General features: G+C 37.8%; 2 protein-coding genes across 6 annotated transcripts in view; one reads left to right on the plus strand and one right to left on the minus strand.

Moving 5' to 3' along the window:
* Nucleotides 1-747: 747 nt before the first annotated feature.
* Nucleotides 748-22607, plus strand: LOC135084854 (histidine decarboxylase). 5 transcript variants are annotated; one of them, XM_063979593.1, is made up of 19 exons: nt 748-787; nt 6677-6849; nt 7418-7531; nt 8366-8488; nt 10129-10297; nt 10779-10888; nt 14618-14757; nt 15540-15629; nt 15746-15816; nt 16115-16134; nt 16425-16667; nt 17030-17128; nt 17442-17520; nt 17734-17898; nt 18473-18580; nt 18986-19156; nt 19831-19971; nt 20532-20568; nt 20726-20809. In XM_063979593.1, exons 1-18 carry the CDS (start codon nt 760-762, stop codon nt 20564-20566), a joined length of 2079 nt encoding a protein of 692 aa, XP_063835663.1. In that variant the 5' UTR covers nt 748-759; the 3' UTR covers nt 20567-20568; nt 20726-20809. The 5 variants fall into 5 exon arrangements, with proteins under 5 accessions (XP_063835663.1, XP_063835664.1, XP_063835662.1 ...); XM_063979594.1 differs by having other exon boundaries at nt 20712-20791; XM_063979592.1 differs by lacking the exon at nt 20532-20568 and having other exon boundaries at nt 20726-22607.
* A 169-nt stretch (nt 22608-22776) lies between these two features.
* LOC135084993 (serine protease filzig) overlaps nt 22777-27912 on the minus strand; it is a 55370-nt gene continuing 50234 nt past the window's right edge. The window contains exons 5-8 of the mRNA XM_063979754.1: nt 27472-27656; nt 26801-26916; nt 25547-25666; nt 22777-24796 (exon numbers count right to left, since the gene is read on the minus strand). Of these exons, the coding sequence (XP_063835824.1) occupies nt 24632-24796; nt 25547-25666; nt 26801-26916; nt 27472-27656 (586 nt within the window). The 3' untranslated portion in view covers nt 22777-24631. The remainder of the gene's footprint in view (nt 24797-25546; nt 25667-26800; nt 26917-27471; nt 27657-27912) is intronic.

A 27912-nucleotide genomic window follows, 5' to 3' on the forward strand; every position in this document is an offset into this window, starting at 1 on the left:
ATGCAGGTTATGACGTAGCATCTGCTAAGAAAGGATTTTACGAAACTCCACCCCTAAGGGGGTAAAACGGGATCCACGCGTACGAAGTCGCGAGCGGCCGCTAGTCAAACATAAAAAACTCTTCTTGATGACGATCGGTCAAAAGAGAGATTCAGGTTATGACGTGAGTGAGCTGATCTTCCCTGCCCTTTCGTCCCTATGCCTGAGAGTCCTCCACCTGGACATGAGCTCCCCTGGCTTATCTGGAAGTCTTTAAATAGACTTTGGACGCAGGTCGGCCGTAGTAAGGACAATCTGTTCAGGTGGGGATTCTCAGATGGTTCAAACTTGGGAGTGCAAGTGTGGTTGTGTTCCCCAGTCGATGAAGCACATGATGTCGTGCCCGAGCAACTGCACGCAGGAAGATTTAATGAATGCTACTGACAACGCCACTCTTGTAGCGGAGTTTGTGTTGACACTGTGTAGGCTTGTTGTCGACACGACAACAAGAAGAAGAAACACAAAAACTTAATTGGGCAAGAAACAAAGTTATTAAGGCACTATTTAGGTCTTTTCCTAGTTAGATCTTTTCCAGCTTTTAATCTTCTTTTTATGATTCTTTATAATTTTGATTAACATAAAGGTAAAATTCTATACAAAATGTATTTGTTACGTATTTATGTACGTTTACCTACCTACTGATTACTATTTATCTGTTTTCTGTGCAGTTATTAATATGGAAATTAAATTGTTTCAGATAATTAATTCATTGAAATAAAAATGGACCACTCCGAATTCAGAGTCAAAGGTAAGTTTACTTAAACAGTTTTTTTTTTATTTCGGTTCAAGAGACTAATTCAATAAACGTAAACTACACTACACTACACTATCGCTCGTATTCACAAACATTACTATGAGGTCTCACAGTGCTCGTGGAGGCACAGGGTCCCACACGATCTAATCACAGAGCTCTATTGTACGATGTGCGTTCGATTTGCTGCTTCACTTAAGCAAGCATCGTTTGTGAATATGGGCGCATAATGTACCTATATTTTGACTGATTTAACTAAATAAATAAACTAGTTTTCTTTTGCGAATGCTAATTTTCCCTAAAAGTAACTCTATATTTTCTCTAATTGAAATAGAATGATATGACTTTTCGCGAAAATCGTTAATTAATTTTGTCCTTTCGTCCAGTTTCTTTTGATTTATTAAGTAAAATTTAGGTACTAAAAGTACCAAAGTTAAGTTAAAAATACCAAAGTATTTTTATTACCAGACATTTTCCACTGTAATTAACACTGCTAAACATTGCTATAAAGAAGTGAAGTTTATTATTAATCTATAGTTCTTGCAACTCACGAAGGCGAGTGAGCTTTACTTGTGTACTTGTGTGTGTACGTGTACACTGTACATGCACATAAATAACGATAGTGTAATGTCTATCAAAACTTATGAAAAACGAACAGTAGCGAGCCACCATACATGTAAAGCTCACTCGCCTTCGTGAATTGCAACAACTAGTTATACCTAATCTAAAGAAGAATGATTTGTATTTTTGTATGATTGTAAGGAATATAGTTACCTACTAAAAAACTACTGGACCGATTTAAAAAATTGCTTTTTTTTCTGATGGCATATTTTTTTTCAAACAATGCTAAATATCTATTTAAGCAAACTATTATGAACTTGAAAAAAAAAATACATAAACTAGCCTCGAACCGTAACCTTCATGACGTTGTTATGCTACAATTATTGATATAATAAGTGATCTTATTAAGTTGTTATCGGCAATAATCACTGATAAAATGACATTTATTGGTACGTGCTTAGAATGTGATTGAGTTTATACAGGGTGACTTTGAAATCGTCGGCATCCTTTTAGTGACAAATAGTGCATTCCCTAAATATGAGACAAATCCAATCAGTTTTTTGTCATTATTTTTACTATGTGTGCTCATATAGAGTTTAAAACTATTGTACAGTCAGCAGCAACAGCACATCACCCTATACATTTTGTTGCAAAATCGATCATCGAAATAAGATGCCACAGTATATTTGTGCTGTCGTCTGTACAAGATTTTAAATTTATACTAATATTATAAAGCTGAAGAGTTTGTTTACTTGAACGCGCTAATCTTAGGAACTACCGGTCCGATTTGAAAAATTCTTTCAATGTTAGATAGCTCATTTATTAAGGAAGGCTATAGGCATAGCTGGGCACCGTTAATCAAATAGTTAACTTCGTTAATCGTTAAACCGTTAATAAAAAATTTAACTTCGTTAAACGTTAAAACGTTACATTTAACAAGATTTAACGCAAGTTAACGTTAATCGTTAATTCGTTAACACATGTTTAAAACGAAAAAAGTAAGTTCAAATAATTTCGAAAGCTTGTATCGCGCACGGAATTTATCCCTCTTTATGTTTGCGCTACAAGCTTTCGAAATTATTTGAACCTTGCATGCAATTATTTTTTTCGTTTTAGTAACAACTGCATTTCAGAATAAAAGCTTGTTTTTAAAAAAGTATTTTATTATTATAATTTTATATTACACTTTTTAGTAGTAGACTAAGAGCTAGTGAACGCCAGACCTACGTCATTTTATAAAAGCTGAAATTTATACCATAAAATCTGATTTTTATGTATAATATTTGGGCAATGATTAGAAGTTGTTTCGACATCAACCACACAGTTTTGACAGTTTCAACAGTTTTCTCTCATAAGATAGCTACCAAAGCAACGATTACCTACCCAAACTTCATAATCCACCAACATTCTAACCTATAGGTATTGGGAGCATTCGCTGACAAACTTTCAGCTTTTATAAAATGACGTAGGTCTGGCGTTCACCAAGCAGCTCTTAGTCTATAATATCTCAATCTCAGAGCCTTGGTTCAATTACAATACAATTTAGCACCCTTTATTAATCTAAGTTAGCACCAAAGTGCTCGAAAAGACAAATCCAACAAACCCAAACTCGATGCGATGCCACCGTTTTATTTAGGAGTTTCTATGGCCACCTCCTGACTCCATCATCAGATCAGCTTAATGGTACCATAACATTGCATTTTCATCGTACTTACATAAGTATACCAAATTTTAGCTCAATCGGTTGAGAACTGGTCTTAAATTCAGTTCCAAGATTTGTCCCACACACACTAACAAGTGAAGTCAATATAAAGCTTGTAAAGTTTCTTCTCAGCACTTGCCATATGTTTGTCTCGAAGCGCTGGTAGGGCCCTAAAGATAAGGAGACATGTAAAGTGCCCCATAAGGGCTACCTTTTCTTTTTTTATTATTTTCTATTGACGTTCATAAGTGCCACTTGTGGTCTAAACTGAATAAATAATTTTTGATTTTGATTTTGATTTTTAAATAAATAAAAAAATTGCATTTTTTATATCGTTTCGTTCTGGTTACAAACTCTGTTATTTTGGGTTCTGAAAGTTCTGGAAGCCCGAACGTACTTGTCAGAACGCGTTTTTCTAGTGTTTTTCAGCGTGCCTGCTGTATCTTTTTGATAAATAGTAGGTACTGGATTAACGATTAACGGACTTAGGATAATTTAACGGAAGTTAACGAGTCCGTTAACATTTTTAAAAGTTAACTTAAAAGTTAATCCGTTAATAGAAATGTTAACTTCGTTAATTAACGATTAACGGATTAACGAGTTAATGCCCAGCTATGGCTATAGGCTATATACCATCACGCTACGAGTAATAGCGAAAACGGGTTTTCACGTGTACCAAGTCGCGGGCACAGCTAGTAGTCTCATATTTGGGGAATGTATTATGTATCATGAGAATAGTCTTATTTTAAAAGGATGCCAAAGATTTCAAATTCACCCTGTATAATGACAATTTGCTCACGGCTTTGCCCGTGTAGACATTATGCTCTTATCGCGAATCCTAAATTAACTATACTGAAACAATACTTTTACATTATAGCAAGACATAAAACACAAATGAAAAATCTAATTCAAATTCTTCATTAGTACGTAGACCTTTTTCTAGGCACTTTAGAAATCTCAAATACAGGGTGACTTTGCAAACAGTGTTCAAATTTTTAAGAGCGACAGAATCAGTGTCCTAATCGATTTACGTAAAGAATGTTTTTTTTTCATATTTAATAATAATTATTTTTAACCGCTGCGCGCGGTTTCAATATTGGCACACGTGGATAATTTACTTCGTTCATAGAAAAATACGTACACACAGTTAACTGCAAATCTTGATAGACAAAGGTGCGAAAAAATATGCCTTAGCCTTTAAGACTTAAGATTATGGGCACCCGCGAATTAGATTTTCAATTTTGCGAAAAATACACGAATGAAAAAGAAATTAAGATAAAGACGTTAAACTCTAGTTCGCAAGACAGTTCTTTTATGTAACCCGTAAACAAACCATTTTTATCAGTATACTTAGTACCTATCTTTTTTTCACGAGGTTTTCTTTAAATCTAGCTACTAACTGTTTGTTTTCATATTCAATTCCAATTATCGTATTAGTCAAACAATAAACACATTAACCCTTCTTTTCCTCGCGCAGTTAACTAAATTAATAAACGTTCTATTTTCACCCCAAGATTTACAAGTAGTAACTTTTCACTATATTACATTTAACCCTTTCAATATTGGCCAATAAAAGTGATCGCAAACCAGGCTTTGTATCCATATTGAGTCGTTCTGCAAATCCTTATGTTTGTACGTCCGTGTCAAATGAATTCAAATGTGTTTGATACGATCTCTGTCCGTTTATACGGATTGGGTAGAGACAAATAGATATGTCAATTTGTATAAAATTGTATGCGCTGTTTCTATGTTTAGAAGCAATTCTGTTCATGGTGGGACAGTTAAATTGTAAGATATTGTAAATTAAATTCATCATTATTATTTATTTTATTTTTCACGGCAGGATTTTATCTAATTTACTAGAGGCAAATGGTTTGTAGAGACTGAATTAACTGGTGATGATTATGACAAAAAATAATGATAATTTGACTTATAAATAGTGAAATAAGATTTGGAGTTGAAGAACCAAGCATTAGTTTTTTTTATAACTTGAAATATTTATTTAGTTTTAAAAAATAATTTGATACGCAACTCATAACGCTAAATATTTATTAAAGCATTATTTAATTGACATTTTAAAACACGGTGGGCATTATATTTTTGTTGTTTAATATGCTATTTTATTGGGTAATGTTTTATTTACATTTTCCAAACAGTAGCTAAAAGCGATTTTTTTCTGATCACCTAACCATACTTTGGTTAGGTAATTTCACAAAGTGTCCTTCCTCAGAACCGAACCTTCTAGGTTCTTCCTTCGAGAGTCTCACTCTTATCCACTGGTCCTAAAAACTCATTAACTTTAGTGTCAAACAAGTTACTTACAAATAAAAAGTGGTCGCAATGCAATTTATTTTGTTCCAGTAAAAAGACAAGAGCTTTCAAAGGGTTAAGTGCGTTTGAGGAACTCTCACAAAGAATGCGTCGGGATTGAGTTAGAACAAAGTAAAGTTGGATTCACATCTGTGGGAGTGTTAGAACAAAGTAAAGGTGGATACACATCTGTTGGATGTTGTGTCGCGTCTGCTAGTTAATGGAATCTGAAAGAGACTTAATGCAAGCATATTATTATAAAGTGGCTCAATTGCTTGATAACAAAAACAGCTTTATTTTATACCAAAAGCATCTTTACAAATACTGTGAAAAGCGAAAGGCTACTACTACATAGTATAATTTATTACCTATTAGGTTATCTAGAAGAGATGGCTTCATAGCGATAAGACCGCCTAAATTTTCCCATCTTTTTTGTGTATTTCTTTCTTTTCTTGACTTGTGTGATACGTACAAAATGTTTATCTATTTATTAATTATTTGTTACCTACCTACTTAAAATGAGTTTGAGGGTCCATTCTTCAAATTGACTCTATCGGGAAGCAAACCTAAGAATCATTTGGCTCATAAAAAGTAGTTGCGTCAAAATAAATTTGGTATTAATTCTAGTCTTCATAGCAATTTCTCCGCGATAATTTCTTTACAAATAAAAGTGGCATTGGAAATATCGAGGACACTTAAAGGCTGTGTTCCAGGATTAATTCAATTATAAAAGTAACTTGTATCTTCCAAGAAATTATTAGAATCTATAATATTAACTTTATTTTGTTTTTATTCTTCGTCAATCAGCTAGGAACAAGGGAAAATTAAGAATAGGTTTGGGTTAGTAGTACCTAACTACACCTTGAAAATAAGTATGGGTCATTAATAACTACACCTTGATTTTGAATAACATTCAAAGTGATGAGTAAATATCACCTATTATGTACGTTAGAGCGTACGGATACCTACGTCCGTATTCACAAACATGACTATGAGGTCTCACAGTGCGCGTAGACGCACAGTGTGACACATGAACCATGTGTGTGTTCATGTGAATGAACTTTTCTGTCCCAAGCCATTAGACTAGGCGCAGACCACCGATTTTTAGTTGGCCGATAGTTGGCCCCGATTTTAATTTGTATGAAGAATCGGTCAAATCAAATCGGTGAAATGTGCGCACTTCCATACATGCCCATACTGATCAACTGCCCGACTAAATTATCGGCCGACGAAATATCTATGGTCTGCGCCTAGGCTTATTTTATGACTTTTTCAATTTTGAATCCCATATTTAACTATCTCCTTGCCACCAGCCAAAGAGATGGTGGACTACATAGCGGACTACCTGGAGAACATCCGCGACCGCCGCGTGTACCCTGGGGTACAGCCAGGGTACCTCCACAAGCTGCTGCCGAAGGAAGCCCCTCATGCCCCGGAGAAGTGGGACGACATCTTTAAAGATGTGGATGAGCATATCATGCCTGGGGTAAGTATCTTTTTTGTCTGCTTCTTTAATGTGAACCATTAAAAAAGTCCTGAAGACAATCTTTATAAGAATCTGATCGTAGCGACCTGCGTTTGATCTCAAATCTAAGAAAAATTTTCATTTAACTTTATGAATGAAGAGGAGCATAATCATGGCTGGGCTATGTATCAAGAAGAAGATACTCATCTTCTGTTATAGTGGTTCAGAGAATACTAATTTTAGACTTGAGTTTGATTACTAGCGACTTTTTTATAATGTGACCAAGTGATAAAATATGATATGCATGCGTCAGGCCTTTCTAACCCGTCTGGCCAGCGTGAGGAGTGTAGAACAAATCCTTCATTTACATCTAGTAAATTGAAGAGGGTCGTGCTCCTGCAGTGGAGACTGAAGATTTAAACCAGGGCTTGATGAAATGAGCGAAGCCCTCACAACTAGCAACGATAATTTTTGATAGTGTAGGCTCGACCGAAAAAGAGGCTAGCGAAGCATTAATGACCTCGCTCATTCCACGGTCGGGCCCTGTTTTAAATTACCTGATGAACTAACATCCATACTTTTCCCACAGCTGGTCCACTGGCAGAGCCCACACATGCACGCCTACTTCCCGGCTCTGACCTCGTACCCTTCCATCATGGGGGACATGCTGTCCAGCGCTCTGAACGTACTGTGCTTTACTTGGGTAAGTCCTCAGAATTCTTAAGGTTTGTAAAAGGGATAGTAGAATAGAAGAAGTTTCAAGAAGAAGTGAAGTATTTTCACCTTAAAGGCCGGCAACGCACCTGTAACGCCCCTGGGACTGCGGGTGTCTATGGGCGACGGTAATCACTTACCATCAGGTGATCCGTTTGCTCGTTTGCATAAAAAAAGATGCTGTTTAAAGCTTATTCGATCGATTTCAAATTATACGTGTCAGAGGTACAGCGTTAATTGTCACACTGCACGAGCCCATACTAAACTGGGGTTCTGTATTTTTTTAAACGTTTTCAGTAACTTCAACATTATAAAATATTGAAAGAGGGCACTGGATGATTAGATAATTTATTTTTATGTGATTCGCAAACCTTAGGCTGCCTAAAGCTACTGAGTTTCATCCAATGCCTCTTCTCAATACTGGACCACTGTTTCTTCAACTAACGCCCGTTCACACATGTCTCCGTTTTACTGTTCCGTTTTATCGTGTATGTTTTTTGTATGTATTACTGTATACAGAATACTGTGTCATGTGTGAAGTCGCTCATACAACTACATACGCCATCGACGAAAAAAAAACGTACACGATAAAACGGCGGGCGTCACATGTATACCTCTATTTTGCAACAACATATAAATTGTAATGTGACATGTAATAAACGTTTGAATTTGAATTTGAACGGAACAGTAAAACAAAGACATGTGTGAACCGGGCGTAAGCTATTCGAAAGAAATCACTTCTTTACTAATCAGACCTATTTTTTGCAATGAGGACATTTCGTGAGGTCTCCAATAAGTAAATACTATTCATCTATCCACCAAGGCGTCGTCACCAGCGGGAACTGAACTGGAGACCATCGCAATGAACTGGCTGGGCAAGGTGCTGGGTCTGCCGGAATGCTTCCTCAACGAGAAGAACGATAGCCCTGGTGGTGGAGTCATTCAGGTAAGACATAACGGCGCAGGTTTGAGTCCCACTGGGTACACATTTTGAGTTGATGAAATTGTGCATTAAAGCCAAAGCACACGATCCGTTGCGGTGGCAGTGCGACGCCGGAGCGGTGTCGATGCGTCGTCTTACATAGAAATATCTGTGGCGGGCACACGAGTGGTGTAGCGCCGCGTCGCGCGTTTTGTCAAAACAAAGCATCGTGTGCTATGGCTCTTATTTGAAACCATATACGTATAAAAGCTTTTACCCGAGCTTTTGACAAATATTTGCGCGAAATACTTTTCCGGGAAACAATCGTTCGCGCATAAATGTTTTTAGTGGTGTCTTTCACGCAAGCGACTTTTCGCGCAAGTTTCCATTCGCGTTTATATCTTTTCGCGCAAGTTTCCATTCGTGCAATGTAATTTCGCGCAAGTTTAGTGTCCTGATACTCAAAAAACTAGCAAATATTAGGTATATACTTGATTATAATAGTAGTAACGAATGTAGCATTTTATTATTTAAAATACTTATAGAAGTCAAATCTATTAACAAATTAAACGCCTAAACGTAGATCAGAGCGCAGATTGTTAAATCAGTTCATTACCTCCGAACAGAAGTTTGTATCTTTCCACCATCTGTCCATGATAACTTTGAGTTCTGCTAAATATTTGTTTGCATTAAATTATTGTTTGTTACATGTATTTTGGTCCAATAAATTAAAATTAGTTACTATAGTTCATTCGCGTTAAGATAGTGAAACAGCTGTATAAAGGTCGTAGCAGATTTATCAACTCGGAAAGGGATCGACACCGTATCGCTTTTCGCGAACTGTCATCGCCTTTCGTGCGATGTCAGCCGTGAGGCGAGGCGTTTACGTTACGGTACAGTTAAGTGTGTGATGCGGTTAAGGGATCGTAACAGTATCAACTCGAGGCGGTCAGTATTCTTTGTATGAAACTCCATACTGCAACGCACAGTTATCCTCACCGTAACGTAATCGCATCGTCTTGCAGTTGAGAGACCCTTTCCGAGTTGATACGTTTGCTATGAGCTTTATGATGGTGACTGCGAGAGATTCGCATTTTTATCAATACAGCAAATTACTGTTTTAAAATTTACTATTTTAAGCTATTCTACTATTTTGCATATGCGATCCTGCAATCAATCGCACGGCTGATGTTTGGCTCAAAACGTCTTATAAAAAGCTCTAAGCATCGTCTCTGTCGTCTGCGATATATCTAGACCGATAGGACCGACAATCTTTCAAGAAGAGAGCGTACTTATACCTTAAAGACCGGCAACGCACATGTAACTCCCCCGGGGGCTGCGTGCTTCTATGGGCGGTGGAAATAATTTACTATTCGGTGATTCGTCAGCTCGTTGGCCTCCTGTCCCATAAAAGCACATCCTAAGGGAGAAGCCACACGGTGCGGCGCACCGCACCGCAAACATTTTGTCGCATCACTGCACACATGGTGGTATGCGGCGCCGCAACGGCACCGTCTCGCTCAATCGAAGTGCGGTGTGACTGTGGTGCGGCGCCGGAACGCACCGTCTGGCATATCATTGATTTTTATACGCCGCAGCGGCACCGCTCCGGCGCCGCGACCGCACCACACTGTGTGGCTTCTCCCTAACTCAATCTTCCACAGACAACCGCCAGCGAAGCAACCCTCGTTAGTCTCCTGGCAGCAAGAACTCGGGCCCTGGTGGAACTGGCCGAGCTGAACTCCGACCTCCAGTCCTCAGAACTGCTGGGACACCTGATCTGCTACTGCTCAGACCAGGCCCATTCCTCGGTGGAGAAGGCTGGACTGATTGGTGAGTGGTAGTTGTTCTTTTAAGTTCTGCAAGGTCAGTTTCAACTAAATGACGTCCACTGCTGGACAAAAACCTCCCCCAAGGATTTCCACAGCGACCGGTCCTGCGCTGCCGGCATCCAGGTTCTTCTCATAACCTTCAACAGATCGTCGGTCCAGTGTAGTCGGAGGCCTGCCCACATTACGTCTTCCAGCTCGTGGTCGAATTTTTTTGCCTACGGCCATCTGCTCTATGAGCTATGTGGTACGAGGTCACAGGCCACAGTATAATTTTTTTAAGAATTTCAGTATTTTGTCTTCCACAAATCACTGATAGTCCCGTTAGCCCCTCGTGGTAAGCTAAATATGCTTGAGTCACCAGTGGGCTCACCACAATAGTAGAGCGGTGGGTTTCGAACCCGCGTTCCTCGGATGTCGAATCGGCTATCGTGGCTTCAACACTCCACAAGGAATGAAGTACTTAAATGCCATTTTCTACTCAGGTCTGGTCAGGATGAGGTACATCGAGTCTGATGAGAACCAGAGCATGCGAGGAGCGAAGCTGGAGGAGGCCATCATCAGCGACAAGGCGAAAGGACTGGTGCCGTTTTGGGTGAGTTTCTTTTCTTGTTTGATATAAGATTAACATTTAGGCTGGGTTGCACCAACTTACGCCCGGTCCACACATATCTCCGTTTTACTGTTCCGTTTTATCGTGTACGTTTTTTGTATGTATTACTGTATACAGAATACTGTGTCATGAGTGAAGTCGCTCATACAACGACATACGCCATCGACGAAAAAAAAACGTACACGATAAAATGGACCAGTAAAACGGAGACATGTGTGAACCGGGCGTTACTTTAACAAACGTCGAAAATATGTCTAACTCCATAAAAAAAATACCGGTTATGGTTACCAATAGTTACAGTTATAGTAAGGTGTTGCATCTAAGCCTAAAGTTTTCAGAGGAAAATGGGACAAATTGTTACGTTTAACCGTTTTTGGGATCATGATACACATCGCATTTTATTAATAAGTCAAAATCAAGTGTTTGTTATTATCACTCCATATTATAAAAAAATACTCTCAACAAACAGCTCAATAACAGCTACAGAATAGGTTTTCACAAATTAGATAACAGACCGTTTTTTTAATATTGACGCAATTTTTTTTAAATATTATATATTCGTGCATATTTCAGACTGTAATTCTGGCAAATTAAAAACTATGAATAATAAAAACGTCCAGCATTCAAATGAAAATGAAAACAAGAAACCCATGAATTTGTGAAAACAACGATCAACATCTATGCGAGCGAAAAAAGCAGAAGCTAGTTCAAAAATAAACCAATTTTTTTATTAATAACTCCACTAAATCAACCCTAGCACAGCTGATTCCTTACTTAATTACTGTTTATGAATCAACCACATTTTCTTAAAACGTTATCATTTCCAAAAGGCCCCTAGAGTCTAATATAGGGTGAAAAATTTCAATTCGCCAAGAAAAATGGTTTGTTGAGAGATTGTTTCTGTTTTAAGTCGAGTCTAGTCCCTGCGGGGCCAATTTGTGAGCACTGCTAAGTCGGATTGTTCCAATTTAGACGTTGTAAAGTTAAAAATCAACGTTGGGTACTCGGTTTAATTTAGTGCTTGTTTATTGTAATAAGCTTCTTTGGCTGACAATTATGACTAACATCCGTATTCACAAACGATGCTTGCTTAAGTAAAGCAGAATATCGAACGCTTTGAGCGTTGAATAAAGCGAGATTGGTTCGTGTGTCATCCTGTGCGTCCACGCGCACTCTGTGATCTAATATAATGTTTGTGAATACGTGCGTGAGTTTCTTGCGCTGCTTCTTCTCAGCACTGGCCCATTTATTGTCCCGAAGCAGTGGTAGGGTTAATACTGGGACCTGTAAAAGTGCTTTTTTAAAGCCTACTTGCAAAAATAAAATTAGTTTTATGAATTTTGAGTTTTACATGGTTTAATGAAGTCGCTATCGTTGTCTGTTCGTATTTACTCGTATATAAATCGTCATTTATTCTAAGATTTATTCACTCTTGTTTGGTCGAATCCACCCTAAATGAAATACTATTAACTAATTAACAATAGTATGACTATAAACACAGCTACAAGACGATGCCCGGACCTGTTGTTTTGAACTTGTTTAAATTGGAGTAATTATAATTCTTGGAATTGTTTGTTTTAACTACGGCATGCGCGAGGCAGGAAGGTGTTGAATCCATAATTAGGGTTATGATTTTAGCTAGCAATTTAAGTTATGTGTGTTTGTTTTTAGTAAATACTATTGATTTGATTTTCATTTTAATTGTTATAAAGGTGTCAATCGATTTGTTATTATTCATTTAAGTTATTTTTGTGGCGGGTCCAGTGACAGTTTAACTTTCCTCGGGACAAACTTGACCTTCACTGGTTGGGTTATTGGCGGTCAAGCTGTAGATCCTGGCTACACAGGAGTTGCAGCGGTGGAAACGAGAGGTGGGAATAGTCTCGTTTCCCTTGGGATAAACTTGGCCTTCACTGGTTGGGTTTATACAGGGTGTTAGGTATGGGTTTATATGGGTATATACCCATTTACCTTCATTTTAATTATTTTAATTTTCATACAAATCGGATTTTATAAATTTATTTTGTATGAAAATTTAAAAAATTAAAATGATGATATCAAATTTCTGACTTCACCATACCGTTTATATGCCCATGTTAACATGGGCTAGTGTCGGCTCATATTCCCATTTACCTAACACCCTGTATAACAGGTAGCTGTAGATCCTGGCTGCGTAGAAGTTGCAGGGAAATTCAGGGAAGAGTATCTTTCGATAGGATATGAGCTTAAAAGTTTACGTTAACAGGAAATGACATCGGATACGGAAGTAATGAGTTTACACGTGTATTGTTATAGCTTTCTAGATGTGACACAGTTGAAATTCCAAGAATTTTGGGTCTTTTAATGATAAATATTTTGATTACGTTATCTAATACGAGGTTAGTAATATTTTACTATTAGTCATAATAGGTTTTGTTTATGGAATAAATAACTATGACTATGACCAAGATGCGCGCACTAAACCCTGTATTTTAGTTCATCGATCGATCACTAATAAGCAATACAATATTAATGATTTTTTAACCGACATAATATTATGTTTCTAGACAATAGTACTTTTCTTAATTACATATATCTACAATTTCTTTTATGTACTTTTACATTCATACATAAATCGATTTCATTCAGATCAGAAAGTGGAGACAAGCTTCACCTGGAATCCTCAACCACAGAGGAACCACCTGTCTTACCTGCAACTGCCGAAAACATTGCTGTTAACATTTTTGTTAATGTTTTCTTAAAGTCTTTGGTCTCTTCCAGCACTGTAGACCTGTTACTGAAGTATCGTTTTAGAACACCGTTCCAGGATAATTACCTTCTCACGTCGCTACTTATTACGTTTTAATGAAGTCTCACAAACTAACATCGAAAAATCCTCCTTCTGGCGCAGTTGGGTAAACGTTTAACTTGTTTGGGATGTGCACGTGCTAATTAGTTTTGAACTTTGCAAGCTTTGAAATCATTATGACCAATTTTATTTTGCTTACAAATTGATTTAAAATTTAATATAATTGGTTTAAAATTGTATAGGCCCTGAGCGGAGCAGAGAAGTGTTTTGAATAATCAATCAGATTTCATTATTTCCACTTCTCGTCTCCGCGCCGCCGACGCTGTCAAATTCTATACAAAAAATTTACAGCCCGATACTTCTCCGCCCCGCTCTGTTCCGTTTTGGTGGAAGCCATGGCCTTAGAGTAATGTATGCCGTAGCGATGCAAAAAAGAGTACAGTGTAAACACAGAATTTTCAGTACTTTCATCAATTAGAGAAGTACTCTCAGATCAGAGAAATTAAAGAGAGATGTGACAAGGGGGCGGGGCCAGTGTCGCAGCAATATGCCCAAAAACAGAACACATGCTCGTGACAGCAATGATGACAGCAGCGACGTCATATATGGAAATAGTTTACATTAATTGCGTAGTACTACAGACAGATTATTCGAACGTTAAGTACTGATATCGCAGTGGATAATGAGCACATTGAAACTAACATAATGCATTCAATCGCACGTCACTGCGTATGTAGTGGTGCTGTACGTACATTGTACATTGCACTGAATGCGATGTGTGCATGACACACACTCTTCGCGACGTATTGTTTTATGTTGATTACTTTGTGTGTGAATTTCTAATGCGACACTGAGTTTCGAACTCGGCGCATTAATTGGCATCTCTCTAGATCGCTATGTTCATACTTGTCCATGCATTACAGGTGTGCGCAACCCTCGGCACCACAGGGTCGGTGGCGTTCGACAGCCTCCGGGAGATCGGCGAGGTCTGCCGCCGGCACTCCGCCTGGCTGCATGTGGACGCTGCTTACGCTGGCAGCGCTTTTGTGTGCCCTGAGTTTCGGTACGTACTCTTGGACTTATATTTGTACCTTTGCAGGAGTTACAGCGGTGGGGACAAGAGGTGGGAAAAGTCTCGTTAAACACTCATCTTATACCTTCACAAAACATCCTCTTAGTCTTTGGAGAGACTTCAAACGTGGTCCCAGCCAAAGGCAGTGCACTGTAGCAGATGAAGCGAAGAAATTAAACAAGACTTGGAGCGAAGCTTAAGACCGAACGCGATGGAGGACTGTTGTCGACGCTCTCTGCCCCATCTAGGGGACATCCTTAAGTCTGTCTTAAACATAATGCACAGAAGTTGCAGCAGCAGGAACAAAAGCAGGGACTATTTACAACAAATAATTATTTGAACTGAATTTGAAAAACAAATCTTTCTAGTGACTCAAACGTGTCTCCATAGAATCTCTATCTCTATGGACCTCTTTTTTTTATCCACAACGAGGAAGCTCTTGGCCTGTATCTCACCTCATTGTAAGTGATGATCAGGCCGAAGGTGGAAGCGAGCTTCACCCGGAATCCTCAACCACGGAGGAACTGGCTATCTTACCTCTAACTGCCGGAACACAACAATGCTGTTAACATTGTTGTTATGGCGACAGACTTAGGTAAGATGGTGGTAGCTAGCCAGGCGGGCTTAGAACAAGCCCTACCACAAACCAAACCGAACAGAAAAAATCTTCCCCCACTGGGAATCGAACCCGGGACCTCTGCGTCTGAAGTAGGTGGTCTTACCACTAGACCAAAGAGGCGGCATTAAGTGATTCTTTCATCTTTTTGTTGCAGTCATTGGCTGGATGGTGTGGAGTTGGCGGATTCCTTCGCCTTCAACCCTTCTAAGTGGCTAATGGTCAACTTCGACTGCACTGCTATGTGGTAAGTTTTTTTATATGTTTCGTTGTCAATTTCACGACTCTCTTCTTCTTCTTCTCTTTTTTATTTTATATCATTTTTTTTAATTAATGTGTAAAATAAATTCTTTCTTCTTCCAGGGTCAGGGACAGTACAGCCCTCCACAGAACTTTTAACGTCAACCCTATCTATCTTAGGCATGAGAATTCTGGTAAGATTTATTATTATTATTTATTTAAGGATAGTACACAGCTCAATATTAATTTATGTTACAATGTGATTTAGTGAGATTTTGTAGGCATTATTATTGACTTACCTTATCTTATATTATTGATATTGAAAAAATCATCAAATTAAAAAAACTTTTCTTGATGAACAGTCACTAGGCCAATTTTTGGCAAGAATGTTAGGTAGGATCATGATACAATTTGTTTGTTATGTGTTAAATTTTAATGGGATCCATTATGTTACTATAGTTGTGTTATCAATTAACTTCTTTTCTTTTACAGGCAAAGCCATTGATTACATGGTAAGTTTTTTATGACTTTTAATATAAACAAGAATAGTAGATGAATTAGAGCAACTCAACCTTTTAAATTAAGAGGTATTATTCACAAGTGAGTTAACTGAATTAACAATCTTATGTTAAAAGTTATCCGAAGATTGAAAATGATATTTCCTATAAGTAATTTTTGAAGTTTAGTTTATTAATATATTCATAGTTTTTATACGTATAATCCTAGAAATTGTAGTTAAAATAAGTAATTATAGGTATTAATAAATAGGTTTATTTCTATTAATTCCAAATTCATAATGTAGCTCGGAAGTGAAAAAGCGAACATCAAAAAGAATGGATCAAAAATCAACCAAATTGAGACCCCAGAGTCTATTAACACCAAACCCGTTCTTCCTAATGGTGATGCAACCATAAACGGTGATGAATTAAGTGGCGATGATCTGTATGGTGATGATGATGAGACCGATCTGCATGGCTACCATCAAATGTCTGCTGGATGTGGAGAGAAGATACAACTAGAGAATCCAGATAAGAAGGAGCTGCTTGTAAGAGAAAATACTTCAGCGGTGATGGTTCAAGATATAGTGGTGATGGTGTTGGTTTTGGGTTAAGGTGGTTAATTTGGTGAAAGAAAGAAAGAGCGAAAAATTGTTTATTTAATCCAAAAATCCTTACTAATAGTTGATGGTGATGGGATTAAAAGAAGGGAACGTTCTAGAAGCTTACTTTTATAATATTTCCGAAGCGCAAAGAAATACCACAAATAGGTTACAACTATCATACCAGAAACGTGCTTAAAATTTGTAGTTTAAATGAAAATATTTGGCAAAAGGGTTGGAAAAGGGTCTAGAAAAAATGTACTCAGTTTTACATGTATTGAAATCTAACGATTTTGTTCTTTTTCCAGCATTGGCAAATCCCCCTGAGTCGTCGATTCCGAGCTCTGAAGCTCTGGTTTGTGCTGAGGAATTACGGAGTTGCTGGTCTTCAAAAGCACATTCGTGAGGTACTTTAGGCTTTCAGTCTCTCTCTAGATATTTATATGTACCTATAATATACATCCACAATAGCGTTCGGCTATTATAGTTCGGATATTCAGATATACGGGGAAGGGGTTTGACTGGCCGACTCGTCATTCGAGTATTCGAGTAACGCGAGTTCTAACCCCGCTGCCGCTCGACTATTGCGGTGAGTCCACTCGTGACACAAGTATTTTTAATTTAGTACGATGGGCTAACGAAACTATTAGTAGTTTGTGCAATTCTTTTTTAAAAAATCTACCTTTTCAGTGATTATAAAACCTGATTATGTTGTTCCAGAGTGTTCGTCTGGCTCAAAAGTTCGAAGCTCTTGTTTTGGCCGACCAAAGATTTGAAATCCCTCAGCAAAGGAATCTTGGTAAGTACTATTTATTCAACATCAGCCCTAATGCGTCCATTGCTGAAGGCCTCCCCCAAGAATTTCCATAATGACCGGTTGGTAGCGGCCTGTATCCATCGCCTTCCTTTATGAGGTCGTCGGTCCACCTTATGGGTGGATGTCCTACGCTACATTTTCCAGTACGTGGCCTCCACTCCAGCACCTTTGTTTAAATGCATACTTTCTTCTCAGGCATGGTGGCCTTCCGTCTTCGCGGTGACAATGCCCTAACCGAGCGTCTTCTGAAGAAGCTGAATGCTCGAGGCTACATCCACGCTGTTCCAGCCTGCTTCAAAGGAGTCTACGTGATCCGGTTCACGGTCACCTCTCAGAGGACTACTAACCAGGATATTTTGGGTGAGCACATTGATGATTACTATAGCTATTATTAAAATATCAAAGGCTTTTCCAAATATAGCATATAACAATTTTTTGTTTACCAACAATGGAAAAGATCTTGGCCTGTATCTCACCTGATGGAAAGTGATGATCAGGCGAGTTCCATTCGGAATCCACAACCACAGAGGCACTGACTATCTTATCTTCAACTGCCTGAATACAACGATGCTGTTAACATTGTTACGATAAGTCCACTGACTAGAACAAGCCTTACCACCATCTAAAGTAAGCTGAAACTATGTCCTTGTTGGGCCTGAAGCAAAATTTTAGATTTTATGTTTGCCCTAACTTATTATTCTATGTAGTGTCAAGGTAAAGTTCACTTACCAACGCGGAAAGGCATCAACAGCGTATCGCATTTAGCCGCGCGCTGGCGTGGCGTTTATCTTGCGGTGCGGATAAGTGTGCGTTTCATACAAACAATACTGACCGCCTCGAGTTGATACGGTTACGATCCGTTTCCGGATTGATTAATGTGCTTCTTTCTTTATCTTTCAGTCTTCAATATAGGTAATTAACTTACTTGTTCTAGATGACTGGAATGAAATCAAGGTCGTGGCTTCGGAGATTCTCGTGGACGTGTTCGGCTCGGAGAACGGAAACATCGTCGTGCCTAAGAGGCCCAGGATCTCTTTGAAGGGTAAGTATCTAGTTTGAAAAGTACTGTATTTTAGTTAGTCTTAAAGGCTGAGAGCCTGTAAACTGTTCATTCATCGTCAATTTGGTCTACTGGTCTGCTTTACCCGTTTTACTTATAATTGATTCCTGCTGAAAACAAATGCTGGGTATCAGCTCAGCAGTTGATGTGTATTGCGCTGATTTTTTCATCCCTGTTGAAGAACTAATTAAGTATATCATATATTGATTCCAACCGGCCAATCTGGAAGTCATTGGGGGAGGCCTCTATGTTCAGTAAAAGACTCAGTGAAATGTGATGATGATAAAATAATTTCACTGTGTTGATGTTTTCCTAACAGTCTATGCTGACGTCAGTAGCCTATGTTCTCCAACCAGAAGGTGACTTATAGAATATTCTAAATTCCAGAAACCCGTGAGCTGAACGCCACCTTCGGCACCAGCCTTCTCCTGGCCAACAGTCCCATGAGCCCCAAGATCGTAAACGGCACCCACGCGGCCATCTGCGACTATGAACAGGTCCTGACTTCGTGCGCACAGACCTTCGCTCAGCTCAAAATGGAACCTAAGGATAGTCCTGGTAAGGTTTAATTTCGATTACCGTATGTTTGGGAATTTGGAGTTGGATTGCCACAATACATGAGCCTAACATAGGATGAGCTTTGAATAATTTGGTGAAAGGAAATCCTAATGCTTTTCTTTCTACACTTTCTTTAGTTGAATACCATAGATTTAGAGCTACCATGCTTGGTACTACTGCTGGCTGTTAATTTAAATTCCACAAAGAGTCACAATATTTACATTTGGTCCTGACTCTCCTGTTTTTACAGTCAGTCAGTTTAGCTCAGGCTTGGTTTGGGGACTTCTTATTACTGTGTAAAAGTTAATTAACTATTAGACTAGGTGTAGACTACCGATTTTTAGTTGGCCGATAGTTGTGCCCGATTTTAAAATTGTATGAAGAATCGGCCAAATCAAATCGGTGTAATGTGCGCACTTCCATACATGCCCATATTGCCCATATTGCCCATACTGATCAACTGCCCGACTAAACTATCGGCCGACGAAAAATCGATGGTCTGCACCTAGGCTTAAACAAATATTTCAGAATTTTGATATTTAAAGTTCTATAAATACTTACATTCTCGGGGTGCAGAGGCACAATCATCAATGCTTGTCTACTCTCACCTCATGTTACTTTGACTCAAATATTTCTCAACTAACCGCATTAACTCTCTCACCGCGTACTAACAGAGATGCGCCGGCGCATCCGCGGCATCAAGATGTGCGGGAAGATGTTCTCCCTCGATTCCTGTATGGACATGGTGCAGGGCATGATGGCGGAGCAGCCCCTCCCTCTGTGCTGCGAGGACGAGAGGGAAGACGCTTCTAATGGTGAGGGTCGCTTGCAACTACCAACGCTGTGGAATAAAATGGTATTTATGTGGTTGAGATAAGGTGGACAATGATCCCTTCATCCTGGGACTCGCTGTATAGGCGGGCAATCACCGAGAGGAACTTGGTGGCGAAGACTTTGTTCGGAATCCCACAGGAATTCCCACTTAAGGCGAATGACAGAGTACCGGGTTTTTTAGTTGGTAGGCCTGGTCCATCTGACTTGGTGTGCCCCACATAACTTACCCTGTTCGTCTGCGCAGGGTAAGTATGTAATTGAATGAAAATTTTCCCCGACATAAAAAAGGGGTTGAATAAAAAATGCCTAACTACTGCGTGTATTAACTTGGCATTATTTTATTCTACAGCGTTGACAGGTCACTGCATAGTTATGGTTACTGTTACATGTAAATTATTATAAGTCTCTTTCCAATTTCTTTATAACGCCGCTTCCAGTGGGCCTATTTAATTGAAAATCATTGAGGACCCTATGTTCAGCATCAAATCGAAAAGTCTCAAAATGTTATCTTTTATTTACCAATTGAATTTCATGATTCTAGATGCAAACGCAAAGATCCTTGGCGCCCAAAACTAAAGGTAATAAACCAAAAATACTGGTGGAGGGTTTCAGCAGGCAATGCTTTATCTTAGTCCTTAAATAGCTACGGTTTCTCATCCTTTAAATCTGGATTAGAAATCACTTCACCCTAATCTAACGCGAACATTTTTTCTTTATAAAGTAAATTAAATTTAGGATCCAGTCCTGGAGAGAGAACGTCGCAGTCTTCATCGCCAGTGACTTCTAGCAGCACCATCAAGCAAGATGCTTACTCGGATACCAACCAACTGCAAGTACCCCATACACCTTCTAGGCAATATCGTTCCAAGTCAGTGGACGTAGCTCTTACAGGATTAAAACTGGATGATGCTAAAATTACCATTGATATGAAAAATAGCGAAATTATTATCACTCCAACTGGTTCTAAGGACATAGGTGATGATCCATTTGAAGCCAAAGCTGTTACTTTTAGCGAGATCGAAGATAAACTGAATATTGGAGACAAAATAACTCAAGCCTTTGAGAATTTTCAAGACGGCTTGCAAATGCTGAGCGATCTACGAACAAGCACTAGTGATAATAATATTGAGGAAGAGAAACCTGACGATTTCAACGCTAAACTGACTATTAAAGGTCCTGGTAGTTACATTAAGAAGTTGATCCAGCAGTTTAGCGAAGGCCCTTTCGAATCAGAGGACGCTAAGCCAGAATCTGAAAGAGCTATGTCGACGCTATCTATTAGGGATAAAGCTGATGCTATTTGCAAAAAATGCTTGCATTACAAAGGTAAAATTAGCAAGTAAGGACAATGTGTAACATGGCAATAAAGTGGTAATGGATATTTTGCTAGAATTGAATACTTCTGAGAATATAGTGCACTAATGTAATTCTTCCAAAAGTCTACAAATTATTTAATATATTTTTATTTATATATCAAAATATATTAATTTGTGACCTGATTTTGTAGGACATTTAGTTTGATAGCAACTATTAATACGAAATAATAAATGATATTATTGTCGTATAGAAAAGGCATACAAACGCTGCACTATGACATATTTTTGAAGTATTCAATTGTAGTGTGTAACAGTAATAATCATTATAATATTATTTTTGATTATTGGCCTAGATTTTAAAATTAATTGTAATTTTGTAGTAGAATAATAATCAAAGGACGAATTTATGTAATGTCCTTCGGTGATATAGTATCTATATTATGATCATTTTAAAATGTTAAGTAGATAATAATTATAGTTATTCAATATTGCTTCGCATTATTGTGATTATTCCTATATAAAAAAAAACTGAGTAAAAAGCTTAAATTAGTATAAATGCTATTGAAAAAAATAATATAATTAAAATTTAGTTAGTTCATGATCTTTTTAAAATTAATTAAGAAAAAATTTTTGTTTTCTGCAAAAGCAAAAAAAAAATTTTTTATTGTATAAAATAACGTAAATATATTTTAAGTTTTTAGCACAAGGGAAAGATATTAATTTTTATTTTAAATATACCGTATAGGTATCCACTTCTATGTTAATAACCTATGAAATTTTAAGGGGCATCTAACATAACAATCTGATCATTTAGCTTCAAAAAATTAATTTTCCGTATTTTATAATGAGATAGTGAAAATGGGTTTGAAGACTTCGCGCATATTCCATGAAAAACTTTGAAGCATTGGTCAATAAATATACTAACCCCTTAAAATTCGATGATTCACTATAATAATATTCAATATTGTATACCTACTATATTTTTATGTTTTTAGTATACAGTAGGCTTACATCTAAATTAGTACTGCTGTGCTATATCAATAAAACATTTAAAATTATATAAAATGTATAAAATATAATGCAAGTAGAGAAATAAGTAAATAAAAATACCAAATAATCCTAAAAAAAGTTAAATATTTAACCAAAAAACTAAATAAAATGTTACCTGAAATGTTTATTGTTAGATATTATCTAAGCGTTTCTTGAATATAAACATGTATAAATGACACAAAATAGGTTACTTGTATAATGTAGAATAGTTCTTATGTGCAATAAATACGTTTCATGAAGCAAGATAAAAAGTTGTATTATTTTTGTGGTAACCCTACGTACATATATCCTAGTGGTTTTTCAAAGCTATCCAAACGTAATTGACGCAATTTAATTTGTTTTTTTTTTTAGTTGTTAAATAATAGAAAAATTTTTTTTTTGTAAGAACGATCAATTTGAGCATCAATAAAAGTCACAACATACTTAAAATATTTTTTTAATTTATAAATGCATAACAGTCAATAACATTTTTCTACTTACATCTATTTTTGAGCTTTCATACATTCATTCTACACATTATTGGTATGGACAAAAACTAAACTTAAAATATTTAACTAAGTTTATTTTGATACAATTTATTTAGTTTTTGTATAGTTATAATGTAACTTTATGTTTTATTTTACAAAATTACAGTGCTTAGTTATTTTTAACTTATTAACATTGTTTCAAAAAATATATTTTTTTACCTTGAGCAAATTCTTATGAATGCATCTTTAATTATATTATGTAACATTTACATTTCTATTTAAATATTATTCATATAAATACAGTCATTCGATAACAATTAAACATATTTTAAACTAATTTATTTGCTATATTAATTTCAATAAATAAATGCATTAATTTACAAAGTATAACAATTGCGGTCCTTTTATGTAATTTTATATTACATTTTATTGGAACTTTTTATGGTTTTTAAAACACCTATAAGCATTTTTCTATTTTGATATATTTTTTTGGAGTAGAGAGCTTTGATGAATGTATAATTTATACAATTGAGTTACTGCCACAAATTTATTAAAAATCATATGAAGTTTTTAATAAATTGTATGTCCAATTTTATTTAATTTATTCAAGCGTTACGAATAATATTTTTACAGTTTTACTTAACATAATTTGATAATACTTTTTACATAAAGTCTTGACCAAATACATATCGAATCGAATATCGTGTGATGGACGGATTTACATAAATCTAATCAGTTGGTCACAGGTAACTAGCCATTTTGACCAGTATATTTTTTTTTCAACAGGTTTTCAACCTTTGTTCATCTGAATATAGTTCAAAATATTTTTATATTGTATATTCAGCCACCAACCAACCACCAACAATAATTTAGGTGAAAAAAACGCACACCTTTTCATTACGAGACTTCTTTTGAAATATGGATATTTGTAGATAAGATTATTGAATTCACTATGTATAAAGTCTCTTGGAGAAGTGTACTTCGGCAATTTTGGAGGTTAGGGAAGAATTAAATCTACTAAAGCAATGATCAAAGTGCATCAATCATCTCAAAATAATTTCAATTGGCAATCAAAAACACTACAGATTTATTCGAATAAATAAAAAGAGTGACATCTTAAAAGGATCGTATTTACTAGACTGATCCGAGTTCAATTTACAAACCAATATTTTGATAATGAATATTAGTTTATAATAAGGTTCATTTTTCTAAAAAAGTTTCAATATAGTGAGGTTCAATATAGTTAAATATATTGCCACCTTGAAATAGGTTAAGGAACAGATTACGATAAAATGACACAATTTCGAAAATTAACAAAATCAGTTGACACCTTCAGCGGAACATCATTTGAAAATCCGTATTCTTTGCGAGATTCCGGTTTCTTTACGGTTTTTATAGCTTGGACTACAATCATCATGAATCCGTTTAAAAACTTACTTGGCTTTATTTTGATAAGACATCTCCAACAAGCTTAATTTTTCAATGGCCCTACCCATGAGGCATGACGAAGATCCTATAATTATCTCTCTACAAAAGCTTTTTGAAGACTGTCAGCACCTATTTTGTGCTATAGAAATTACTAATAATCTCCAAGTTTTCTACTATGTATACTCCAGCGATCGCCAAGAATCGAACCTTTAATTTAACAGCCTCTGAAGCGGTTGTCTCTCGTGCCAAGTAGTCTCATTCTCATTATATTTTGAAAAATTCTGGCTAACTCAATCGAAAAAATCTCATCAATCTTCTATGTATACCTGATGATTGTAGTCCAAGCACGATTCTGGTAACCTCAACCACTACACCAGCCCTCAGTGTACTCCCGTGATGCTCTTCAGCCAGGGTTTGTAGAATGTAGTCCTCATGTACACTCCAGGAAGGAAGGGCGCCGCGCACTTGATGCCGTGGGAGACGGTGCCTACCAGCTGCCATCTGCCGTCTTCTCTTTGAAGCACTAATGGACCACCGCTGTCGCCCTTGAAGAAGAATTAGTATGCATACAAAACTTGTTAAAAGGTTGATACAATTTTGTTAAAAAGAGACAATCCCACCATAACATTTTTATCTAAAATGTTGCTATGACGAGAGTATTATATTATGGGTTGCACTGTCGATAAGTCATCAGATCCCATATAGAGCCAAGCTTACTTATAACTCTTAACGCTTTAACTCTACTAGGTCCTAACTTCACAAACTCTACACCTTAGTCAAAATGTTGCTTGGCCATCTCATCTTTCACTTATACGCTTAGTAAGAGCGAATACTGTCGAAAACTACTTACTTACGTCGTACACCTTGGGTAACATTTGAATTTTCCAAGGAAACTTTGAACCGTAAAAAATTCATGCAAACATTATCTATTTTGAAAGAAAGAAAGAGAGAAAGAAAAAAAATATTTATTTGGTACTAAAAATAGAATGATAGACATTGACGGTATAAAGCAAAAATAATAAAATTGTTGTACCAAATTGGTCTCTACTCAGTATGAGGCCATAACGTACTCAGGAGCACGTTACGGCCACTGGTATTCTGCAGAAACCATGAGAGAGCTTCGAGAGGGGCATTTAAATGTTATATGTTGCCCTGTAATTCAGTTAATTCAGGTTACTTAGTTTTGGACTAGAGGCGCAGTGTAAAATGTCCAAGGATATTTATTTATTAATTAAATGTATGTACTGTTCTGTTACCTGTACAAGTTAATTAATAATAAATACAAAGTTACTCACTTCACACGAGTCCTTCTGCCCGTTCGCGTATCCCGCACAGATGAAGGAACTCAGGATCTTCTTCGCGTGGCCAGCCGTCTGGAACATCTCCTGGCACGCGCTGTTCTCTATCACCGGCACCTGGAAACGAAAGATAAAAACATCAGTACAATTCTTTAGTTTTAGATTTACCTACGCGCGTATTCACCAACATTACTATGAGGTCACACAGTGCGCGTGGACGCACAAGGTGACACACGTACCAATCACAGAGCTCTATTCAACGCTGTGCGTTCCATTTGCCGCTTCCCATAAGCAAGCATCGTTTGTGAATACGGGCGCATGTAACTTAACTCGAAAATAGCAGCATTGGAGTAAACTGGAGTAGGACAAAAAACATAATTATCATACATTACTTGAAACATGCTGACTTAAAATTCCATAAGGCATCTAGGCAGTTTAAACGACGTAGCAGGCTTATAAACCCGAAAAGGGATCGTAACCGTATCAATCAACTCGAGGCGGTCAATATTCTTTGTATGAAACTCCATACTGCAACGCACACTTATCCGCACCGTAACGTAAACGCCTCGCCTCGCGGTTGACAGCGCGCGAAAGGCGATGACAGTTCGCGAAAGGAGATACGGTGTTGATCCCTTTCCGAGTTGATAAGTCTGCTATAACTTTGCTGAGACTTTCTCCCAAATTATAATTTTCAGCGGGAATCTCATTATCAACATTTTAGCCACAGGACAGCTGAACATAGGCCTCCCCCAATAATTTTCACATCGCCCGGTTGGTAGCGGCCTGCATCTAGCGTCTTCCTGCTACCTTTATCAAGTTGTCGGCCCTCCTTGTGGAGACGTCTTACGCTGCGCTTTCTGGTACATAATAATGTCGTCGTCGTCGTCGTCGTTTCAGCCAAATGACGTCCACTGCTGGACAAAGGCCTCCCCCAAGGTTTTCCACAATGAACGGTCCTGCGCTGCCCGCATCCAGGCTCTTCCACCTTTACCAGATCGTCGGTCCACCTAGTAGGAGGCCTGCTCACGCTACGTCTTCCGGCCCGTGGTCGCCACTGGAGAACTTTCCTGCCCCAACGGCCATCGTCTCTACGAGCTATGTGCCCCGCCCACTGCCACTTGATTTTAGCAATTCTGCGAGCTATGTCGGTTACTTTGGTTCTCCTGCGGATCTCATTTCTTTAACTCCGAGCATAGCCCGCTCCATCGCCCTTTGGGTGACCTTGAATAATGTATAGGTAATGAATATTACCTGTACTTCCTGTAGTACTGCCGGCACCCCGCCACCATACTTCAAGCGGCCCCAGCCAGTCACGGTGGCCATGCGACCAGTGAAGTCCGACTCGTCTGGAGGCATGCAGATTGGTACTGGAAAGGAAACATTAATATAATTATTAGTAATACCATCAACATCATCGTCAGGTCGGGTTAGTAGTAGTTTCTCTTTCAATAAAAATGAAGGAGGACGACCTTCTTTAATTTACCACAGAGAAATGGAATATATTTTGGCCTACTAGGTACCAGCCGATACTAAAATATCGCAGATTTTTTTGCAGAAAACAAAATGCTTCCTAAAATACTTGAACCTAGGACCTTTGTAGATAACTGAATTTATTCTTTCAAGATAACAATTTAACTTATTGTCCCACAGGTACAGTACAGTACAGTAAAGTACAGTGCAGTGGCAGTGCCAGTACAGTACACACTACACAGTACGAGTATAATAATTGTTTTAATAAAATGTACCATTTGCATTGGTATGCTGAAGTGTTTTCTTCTAAGAGTGGCAAATAGGAAACATAAAGAATTCAAAGTTCAAAGCCGACGTAGACGAAGTAGGTAGGTAGGGCCGACAATTTTTAGCTATTTTCGCCCCTTTTCCTCTCCCAAAAAAGCTCCTTTTATAATAAATAAAAAACATACCGATATGAGCATCGAACTTGATAGGCGACTCCAGTTCCAACAACGCCAGGTCATTCTCAAACGTCGCGGCGTCGTACTGCCGATGCACGATCACACGACGCACGTTGCGCGACACCGGTCGTCGCGCCTCCTTGTCGCTGGCTATGTCGTTTTCCCCAAAGACTGCTACTAGGGATGCCAGGAAGCTGGAAGTAATAACATTTGTACATGTGAGATGAGGGTATACTCGGTGTTTCTTTACGAGATCGAATCAGAAATGAGGAGATCCGTAAACGAAGTTAAGTCGCTGACATAGCTCGACGGATTAGCAAGCTGAAGTGGCAATGGGCAGGACATAGTACGCAGAACTGACGGCCGATGGGGCAGTAGGTTCTGGAGTGGAGGCCGCGTACCAGAAAACGCAGCGTGGGACGTCCACCCACAAGGTGGACCGACGACATC

This window comes from Ostrinia nubilalis, chromosome 27 (genome assembly GCF_963855985.1).
Source record: "Ostrinia nubilalis chromosome 27, ilOstNubi1.1, whole genome shotgun sequence".
Lineage (NCBI taxonomy): Eukaryota > Metazoa > Arthropoda > Insecta > Lepidoptera > Crambidae > Ostrinia > Ostrinia nubilalis.

Coding starts and splice junctions, on each gene's coding strand:
- LOC135084854 (XM_063979592.1), top strand. CDS start 760: ATGGACCACTCCGAATTCAGAGTCAAAG. Junction 8,489..10,128: donor CTGGTGGTGGAGTCATTCAG/GTAAGACATAAC, acceptor AATCTTCCACAG/ACAACCGCCAGCGAAGCAAC. Junction 19,972..20,725: donor GAGGGAAGACGCTTCTAATG/GTGAGGGTCGCT, acceptor AATTAAATTTAG/GATCCAGTCCTGGAGAGAGA.